This window comes from Lolium rigidum, chromosome 5 (genome assembly GCF_022539505.1).
Source record: "Lolium rigidum isolate FL_2022 chromosome 5, APGP_CSIRO_Lrig_0.1, whole genome shotgun sequence".
Taxonomy (NCBI): domain Eukaryota; kingdom Viridiplantae; phylum Streptophyta; class Magnoliopsida; order Poales; family Poaceae; genus Lolium; species Lolium rigidum.
In genome coordinates, this window is record NC_061512.1 from 256,417,313 (window position 1) to 256,427,226 (window position 9,914).

Sequence of the window (9,914 nt, forward strand, 5' to 3'; positions counted from 1 at the left end):
CTAAAAAAAGGTAAACGGCTGTAGGCCATTGAAATCGGATGTAAAAAATTTCGGTAGATATATTTTCATATAAAAAAAGTTTTCATCGGAGGTCGTGTGTAACCAAAGGCAGTTTTACCGAAACATGACGCCATTTTGCATAGTATATTGAAATTTATGTATGTTAATTTTCGTAAAAACTAGAACATATAGTACATGATGATCTCAAAAGATTTTATTTTTAAAAATTTCTACTATTTTCTTACATTTTTTCAAAATGTAAAAAAGGGGATTGGGGAGGGGGGTGACTAGAGCAAAAAATGAAAAAAAAAACTGTCGTCGGCACAAGTGCTAACGGCTCAACGCAGTCGCTTCACCGTGACGAGGGCTTCACCGTGACGAGGAAGACTCTCCGGGCCACGCGTGTCAGGCTATGCCGATTGCCTCCTTGTTGGGTGGCCCGGTTCGAGCCCTACGCCAACGGTCTCGATAAAAAGACGCTAGCGTAGGATCAGGTTGTCGGCACCTTGACCAATTCCTATAGTGACTCAGTTCTATGTTGCAATGATTCCATAGTATTGTACTCAAGAAAAGAAAGTCGTAAGCCCTAAGATCCGTCCCGATATGCTACAAACAAGATGCATCCAACATAATATGCCAGACTCGTTCATGCACCGCGGTCAGGGTGATGTAGATTGTAGTGTTATACTGGTATGTTGACTTGTGCGAATAATGAAAAAATATTCGTGCGTTGTTATCAAAAGATAGTGTTATACATGAGCATGTTACCGTCGTATGCCAAGTTGCCGGTTCTGCAGAAAGCGTCAATGTGCTTATCATGCAATCGCTGCTCCTAGCTTCCAAGTTAAACGTACCTCTCGCGTACTATACAATATACATGACCGCGATAGTGCCCATTACCGTGTCAAGGCTGATCGACTAATCCAAGAGCCAGAATAAGTACGCTACATACTGTACCTACCCCCGTTCCCGTGCCAATAACACTACACTTACTGGAAAAACCTTACGCAATTTTTTTACGGGCTGAGGTGTACATCTGAGGAGCCATCTCCGGCCTGAAATCACGGGGCGTAATTGATTAGCAACAAATCTGCTGCAGCCACGTTCTCCCGTAAGATAATCCCGTAAAAAATATCCCGTAGGTGTAGCACTTCTGTTCCCGTGCTGCTTATTTATACCCCGCTAGCTTCCTTGCCATTAGCAGCGGAGTATGTGTGTGCTTGCTCCTCATAGCTCCATCGATCTTGCTCTCTCGCCAGCTACACTGTCACTCGATCCATACGTCAAGACATCAAAGGAGCCTTCGATTGATCGTAGTTGGCGAAGACGAGTATAACTAGACGAGCGCCATGGAGGTGAAGGTTGTGAGCTCGAAGCTGGTGAAGCCGCGGTACCACGAGTGCGCGGCGCGGCCGGACACGACGGAGCACGTGCCGTCCTCGGTGTTCGACATGATCACGTACCACTTCCAGATGGCCATCATCTACGCCTTCTCGGCACCGGCGCCCTCCACGGCCGACATCGAGCGCGGCCTCGCCGACGTGCTGGCGTTGTACCGCCTCTTCGCCGGCCAGGTTACCATGGGCCCGGCCGGTGCGCTGGGAGTGCTTCTCAACGACCGCGGCGCGCGGCTTGTGGAGGCGTGCGTGGACGGCGCCACCCTCGCGGACGCCGCGCCGAGCAAGCCCACGCCGGAGCTCCTGAAGCTGCACCCGAACCTGGATGGTGAGCATGAGGAGGTGGTGCAGGTGCAGCTCACGCGTTTTTCTTGCGGCTCGCTCGCCATCGGGTTCACCGCCTACCACGCGGTCGCCGACGGCCATGCCACTAGTGACTTTCTCGTCGCATGGGGCGCCGCCGCCCGCGGACTCGCCGTTTCTTCGCCACGGCATAACCACCCTGATCTTTTCCCGCCACGCGACCCGCCGCTTGTCGAGTTTGAGCACCGCGGCGTCGAGTACCGTCGGCCGACGCCCAACGCCAACCAAGGGCACCACGGACACCATGGCGCCGACAACGTCGTGATCCACAAGGCGCATTTCACCAAGGACTTCATCGCCGGGCTGCGCGCCAAGGCGTCCAAGGGGCGTGGCCGGCCGTTCAGCCGATTCGAGACCACCCTGGCCCACCTGTGGCGCACCATGGCGCGCGCGCGGGGCCTCGACCCCGAAGAGACCTCGACCATCCGCGTCTCCGTCGACGGTCGGCGTCGCCTGGCCGCCCCGCCGGGCTACTTCGGCAACATGGTCCTCTGGGCGTTTCCGCGCGCCACGGTGGGCGACCTTTTAAACCGGCCGCTGAAGCACGCGGCGCAGGCGATCCACGACGCGGTGGCGCGCGTGGACGGCGCCTACTTCCAGTCGCTCGTGGACTTCGCGAGCTCCGGCGCCGTGGAGCGGGAGGGGCTGGAGAAGACGGCGGTGCTGAGGGACGCGCTGGGCCCGGACATGGAGGTGGATAGCTGGCTGAGTTTGCCGTTCCACGAGCTGGACTTCGGAACGGGCGGGCCAAGCTACTTCATGCCGGCCTACTTCCCGACGGAGGGGATGATGTTCCTCGTCCCGTCCTACACCGGCGACGGCAGCGTCAACGCCTTCGTCCCCGTTTTCGACCACAACCTCGACGCATTCAAGCAGTGCTGCTACTCCATGGAGTAATTAACCAGGAGGCAACGTACGGCTATTACACGATAAAATTATTAAGCTTAATCATATCGTCTGCATTTGCAGTCGAGTAATTTCTCCGTGTATATATCTTTTTTCTGCAGGTAACTTCTCCATGTATCGGTTGTATCTATACTTCCACACATATATATATGTATGTATTAGTGTACACATGTATAGTAATGCAGGTATATATGTGCGTTTCTTTGCCGTGTACGTTAGTATTATTTGGCTATTCATACTTTCAGTTGATTACCCCGTCAAAAACAAGAAGGGGTACGAATTAACAATATGTTATTGTATCATTGATCCTATTATTCCGTCTAGGGAAACTATGTTACATATAATATTTTGTCCAAGTCAACATTTGTAAACATTGATCACATGTATTTATAAAAATATAAACATCTACAATACTAAAATCCTAACTAATAGAATAGTTATGAAAAATATTATTATGCCATATGTATTTTGTATATCTATTTTTGTGATAGATATCTTATATTTTATTGATCAAATTAGTATCAAACTTATTTTTGGAAGTGCGTAATTGCTCATTAATCAGGTATGGAGGTAGTATGACTTTTTATGATATCACCCATATTTAGTTCCCACGATGAGCCGATGAGGTGGTAACATATACTAGTAATATATGCATGGCACTAGCCCATTACCTCTCCACTGTGAGTGGTAATTAATACTCTGCATTTTGTCCCAGTGCATGTAGCCTTGTCTTATTGTGTGTTTAAACATACACCATTGCAATTTGTACAATAATAAATGTATAACTTCTATTTCCTCCATTACGGATTAAGGTCATAGAGGTTTTAAAAATTGTTAGGAGTTATAAACCTTCATCATTTGTTGTCACTCTCTCCGCAAAGCATGTTCTCTCTTTTCTCTATGTGAGACTATTGTGCATGTCGTAATTGGTGAGGAATAGTTATTGACTTTCTTGATTCTACTGAATTGGGCCCCTGGCCTAATAATTCCTAACATAGGTAGTAGTATTTATTAAAGGGTTAATTGGATTCATGCCATTGCAATTTTCACCAGTTGGAAAAATGCCATTACAAAAGCTAGACTTGGAGATATGCCACTCTAACTTCTTCATACCTCTACTTATGCCATTTTCTCCATTTAAGAGAATAAGGATTCAAAAAATACATGTATTTCAGTGTGTGCTACAGTATTTACCATAATACTAATGTTGCCAACTTTCATCAGCACTTTTTAGTCTCCGGAGCGCCAGAAATTTCAAAGCATACAAATCTTAGCAAAAAATTGAACTTGTAAGAAAAATCTGTAACCGTTGGAAAACACTGATACGATTGTACTGTTCAAATATGGGCCAATTCTGGGCAGATAAACTGACATTGTTCTGTGCCGAAGCTTCAAATATCTGTCCATTGCTTTTTATAGTCGTTGCTCTGTGTACGCAATAACGCAAAATTCAGAGGAAGAAGCAACAGATCGATACATATCATCTCGGGAAGAAGCCAACCACCGATTGAATCTTCACTTAGCTACGCATCGCACAAGTGCCTCCATTAAAAACTCGAACCAAACATGAGAAGAAGGTTGGTACAAACGGGAGATCTGGTGGATGGCGCTGGTGGCCGGACAGTTACGACTTGGCTTCCGGTAACGAGGACGAGCAGCTGAGGCGAGCTCAGGCACAGCTGCAGCCACGGCACCGTCCTCCAGCCGCCCATGCGTCCAGCCCCGCCAGACTCCAGCCCCGGGGCGAGCTCTTCCAGCAGCGGCCGGATCCAACCCAGACTACCTCCAGTCGCGCCCTCCTCCAGCAACTGCGTTGCGTGATTGGGTCCTCTAGCCATGGCATCGCGCGAGCGCATTTAGCGCCGGCCGGCTCCGACCGCTGCCGCCGCCAGGGTGCGTGCGAGTTCGAGTGGGGAATTTTGATGCGGTTCGAGTTTTCCTTTTTTTCTGCGTGTGCATACGGGGTATATGGATACATACGGGAGTATAAGGTCTGTATATGACTTGGTATTGAAGAGAATGGCATAGATAGAAGTATAAAAAAGTTCGGGTGGCATATTTCCAACTTCCGTTTTTGTAATGGCATTTCTCCAACCAGTGAAAGTTGCAATGGCATATATCCAATTAACCCTTTATTAAAATACATATTCTATTAGAAAATTTATTTAAATACAAATTTAATTGTATGACTTGCATGACATCTGTTTCGATGGTCTAAATGATCGATGCATGCACCACCTATGGGGATGAAGGGAGTGATACATAAGATATCTATTATAGGACATTTTCCCAACATAGATATCATTCAAAGAAAATTTCAATTGTGAAAACAATGATATAGGGAGGCAGGGAGACCGAAACTACAATAGTATCTTGGGCTACATATATGCAATTTTATGGAAAAAAATGAAAACAACATTTTAGACTTTCCGAAAACTCTAGGAAAAATTCTAGATGTTGATAATGATGCCTTCTGCCCACGTGTAAAATTTCAACTCAAAACACTTTGTATTTTGAGCGATACAAAAATAGAACATCTGACAAATTTTGGAGGTTTCAAATTTTGTACTATTCAGTACTTCCACTTTCATTATTTTCGCACAGCCTGTAATATAAGTAATTTTTAATTTAAATTTTGCACCTTAATAGAATACCTCGTTCCCTACAATTAAGTTTTTTTAGAACATTTTAAAACTCTAAAATGTCATTTTTATCTTTTTTCCCAAAAATGCCTACATGTATCCCGAGCTAAAAAACGCCGCACCCGGGAGAAAGGGAACCCTCCAAAAAGAATCTCTTCATGTTCTTAGGGCATCTCCAACGCTGAGACCCAAACGGACGGTGGATTTTATCCGTTTGAGTCCTCCGGCGGACACGCGGATGTTGCGCGGACGGTCGCACACGTCCGCCTCAATTTTTATTCCCCAATGCAGCCACGACCCAAAACGGACGAGGCAAGAGGAGCGGCGGCGTGGCGAGGCACGGCCTGTGCTCGCGGCGGCCGACGCCTGTGCCCGCGCAGCCCTGCCCGCGTGGCGTGGCGAGGCGAGGCGAGACGTGGCCGGCGCCCACGACGGCGTGGAGGAGCGACGCGGCCGGGCGCACGTGCCCGCGCAGCCCGGCGCCCGCGGCGGCATGGCTCGCGGCGGCCGGTGCTCGCAGCCGACGCTCGCGCGGCCGGCGGGGCGAGGCGATGTCCGTGCTCGCGGGGGCGCGGCCCGTGCCGGCGCGACGGGGCGAGGCGCGACGCGGGCGGACCTGCAGCGCAGGGCGCCTGCGCGGCTGGCGTGGCGAGCGGCCATCGACCGTGCTCGCGCCCTTGGTCGTGGCTCGCGCGACCGGTGTGGCGAGCGGCCGGCGCCCGTTCCCGCGCGGCCGGTGTGGCGAGCGGCCGGCGACCGTGCCCGCTCCATTGCATGGCGAGCGGCCGGCGCCCGTGCCTGCGCGCATGGCGAGCTCCGCCCTTGGCCGTGGCTCGCGCGGCAGGCGACCGTGCTCGTGCCGTCGTGGCAAGCGGCCGGCGCCCATGCACGCGCCCTTGGCCGTCGCCCTGCGCGTCGTCATCGACGAGTTTTGCCGCCAGAGCTCCTTTTGGAAGCAGAAACTTCCGACATGGATGAAAAAAAGTGATGAGTCGGCGACGGGGAACTCCATGTGTGGGCGACGGTGGCAGTTGGCCAGGCCAGCCAAAATCCGGTGGCCATGCTGATCATCTCCATGGAAAAAAAAAGACAGAGGAGATAGAAGATGTGGGGCTAGGTGGATAGAAACGGACGCGCTGAGCCGTCTCGAGCCATTCGGGAAGACGCAAAGACCGCCCAGATTTGGGACGAGTTTGGATCGCTCCGGACTTTGTGGCCGTCCGTTTTGGGTTTATGTTGCCCTGTTGGGTGCTGCCTTTGTCCGAAAAAATTCAAACAGATGAATCTTTTGCATTTGGATCTCTGCGTTGAGATACCCTTACTTACTAATCGGTGTCGTTTTTTTTCTTGGCAACCACCTCTGGTTCTCCGACAGAAAGGGAACCTCCGAAAACAATCCCTAGCATGTGTTGCTTCTGTTGTCTTATCCTGTAGCTTAATATGCATGGGAATCCAATCTGACGACCAGTGTCAAATATAATTGACTTTTTTGTTTGCAGTAGGTACGAGACAAGACATCACGGTCTTGTTTTTTCTTGTGTTGTCTTGTGCCATGACGGACGGACAGAAATCGTTTTCATTAAGGGAAGAAAACAGAAGATCGCAAAATAGGTAGAATAAAAAGAAAGAGACAGTGCTGAAGACTAGAGGTTAAAACTCAATAGAAAATAATGTGAGAGAAACGGCGGTAAAAATATTTTTGTCATTATGAAGCCAAGCAATCCCAACAAAATAAGGAATGAAGCAGAGCCCGAGCCAAAAAGAAAAAAGAGATACTCTATATATTCTTTTTTTTTTGAGAACACAGTACAACGCAGACGCTCACAAACACGCACGTACAAACACCCCTATGAACGCACGCACGCACACCCTACCCCTATGAGCACCTCCGAGGGACGGAGCCGGCATATCTTGAGGTTGACGAAGTCACCACAGCGCCTCGTTGTTGACGGGCACGTCACCTACCACTCGAAAGCATAGCGCCGGTTAAATCCTGGAATAAATCCAGATAAATGCAAACACCCATGCCAAGTCTAGGACTTGAACCTGGGTGGGCTGGTTCCACCACAAGGGACCTAACCACCAGAGCCAAGCTCTATTTGCCCTCTATATATTCTCCTAATCTGCATTTTGGTATGGCTCCATACGCGCGGTGGGAAATTATTGAAGCCAGACAACGATTGGTAGCAGACGTGGCGACGAGACGGCTAGTGCAACGCGCACACGGTAGAGTGAGGACGTTCTTCTATCTCCATCCGTAGGGTGAGGACGATCGATGGAACACACACACGTACGATCAGTCGGGTGAGCGACTATTACTGGTCTATCTCCTTTTCTCTGTCAAAACACAAGTCAACAATATAGATTCTCCTAAATCTCCATTTTGGTCTGGTTCCATGCTTCACAAGTCATGCTTTACCCTTACTGACACGCACGGGACAGTATCATCAGTCATATCGCCCAACGGAAACCAAAAAAGAGACGAGACGACGCAGATCACATATTTTAATTCTCGTCCAGCAACAAACACAAGTCAACAATCCTGCCGACAACAGTTCCCCTAGCCTGAATAGATGTCCATGCAAGATTTTTGGTAATCAGCGCCTACACGATATACTTTGTCTCTTCTCTTCATTTCTATGCACAGATGACTTCTCTTACAGTACGAAATATGACATCTCACAAAATATCGATACAAAATTGAGATCAATTAAGGCATATAGAACTGTTATGTTACATATATTTGGAAATGTGATCAAGTCAAACATAATTACATATGGTACTTCCACATCGTATTTTAACTAACGATGATACTTCAATATCAACTTTTTTGACAAACAAATCATACATGTTACTACCTATGATACTTGCAATGAGATTACTTTTGTTCATGTTTTCTATTTGCCTATCTCATCATCCTTTTTTTTTGAGATGCCACCGAATGTGCTATAGTTAATCCATTCCGCTACATAGCGGGCTCCATAAAAAAATTGATGTGAGAATATGACCAGACAAAATGATATATTGCATAAATATAGCTTTATATTAACATAAACATTACACCAACCATGAATTGGATATTAGGAGAAACTTCTCGCAAAATCTTTATAAGGAGCTCATGTGGCCAGTAATGGTTTATCTGACGACCCACCTTCCTTTGGCAGAAGTTTTTGCTCAGCACAGTCATTGAAATGCATACCACATTCATAGTAACCTAAGCAACACATACACATTATCATAAACTAAATTATAAAACACATGGCATACTTAATCAGATTGATAACTATACCAAAATGTTATAAGCAGAACATTCAAAATAATAGCGTAGAAGAAAAGGTTATAGGAACAGTTTACTCACGTTAAAATCTTTAGATTGAGCTCAAGGCGCAACTTTTGGATTCCTTCGATCAGGACATTGTAAAAAGAGTCCTTCTATGCATACGATGGGTTTCATCTGATTTTTGTCCGATGTTTAAATGAAGACGTGTGTGCTTCTATTGCTTAACTATCGGACGGTGCACTGTCGAACACACATCGCCTAGTAAAGTTCGTACACGCATCATTTCTGTTGTAAAAAATGTTTCTTTCTCCCTTTTTAAGCACTATGATCAAAATAGACTCCTTTTACATGCATGAATTCATACTTAGTCACAAGACCACTTAATTTTACAGAATAACCTAGCAGAAAAACTACAAACATAACAATGCCAATGACCTAATTAATTAGGTTGATAACTATATCCAATTAGTTTTTCCTTGTTTATTTTGAATTTAAACTTGTGCTACGTTTGGGAAGCACAAAGTTACAACAACTTGGTGATGTTCCATTGATGAATCTTTCCGTAGCTATATTAATAAACTAAAATTCAACCATGACAAGTTAAAAAAAATCATGGTATTTATCTACATGTCTATAAGGTAATATCCCATCAAACTGTTTTATGGTGTATATGATATTATCAAGATATTTTTTTTAAATGATATTCTTTTGTTTTGGGTGCTAGTGTTAGTGTAGACTAGCCACCGATTGCACCATACACAGTTATATTTTGTACAGGGTGAGTTAATAGATTATATAAGCCTCTAGTGTTTCAAACACTCTAGAAAATAGAACATTCAGAGCCAAGTGCATTTGGGGCCGCTATGGGTGGCAGGGTTATCAGCTCCGGGTTTCCCCATCGGTTCATACAGTGCCACCTTTGTCCACGTGGGTGGCAGGGTCGTCAGCTAAGCGGGGACGAGGTCTTGGGACCGGTGTGCGTGCTGGAGCGGTGTCTATGGAATAGTTTGTCGTGCTGTTGAGCGTTATCTCTTGTTGTTTGGGTTGAAGAGTCATCGGCTTGTGTGGTGCGTGGCCTCGGGCTCATTGCGTAGCATCGTGTTGTATCGGTTTTCGGCTAGTTTTCATTATAAATTAGATAATTTTTGCTCTTTCTTAATGAAAAGGCAGAAGAAAATTATATTTTGTATGAGGTAAGTTCTTTAGACATTATTTTTGTCCCTAGTGTCTGAGAAAACTCTAGAAAACAGAACCAGTTAGAGCCAAGTGCATTTGCATCGAACCAAGGGAAGAATAGAAACAAGATGTGGCTTTATGTCACTAACT

The 9,914-nt window shown here is 46.8% G+C and overlaps 1 protein-coding gene across 1 annotated transcript; it reads left to right on the forward strand.

Moving 5' to 3' along the window:
• Nucleotides 1-1,232: 1,232 nt before the first annotated feature.
• On the forward strand, nt 1,233-2,824 carry LOC124651545 (putrescine hydroxycinnamoyltransferase-like). Its single transcript, XM_047190616.1, has one exon. It carries the CDS (start codon nt 1,350-1,352, stop codon nt 2,655-2,657), a length of 1,308 nt encoding a protein of 435 aa, XP_047046572.1. The 5' UTR covers nt 1,233-1,349; the 3' UTR covers nt 2,658-2,824.
• Nucleotides 2,825-9,914: the final 7,090 nt, after the last annotated feature.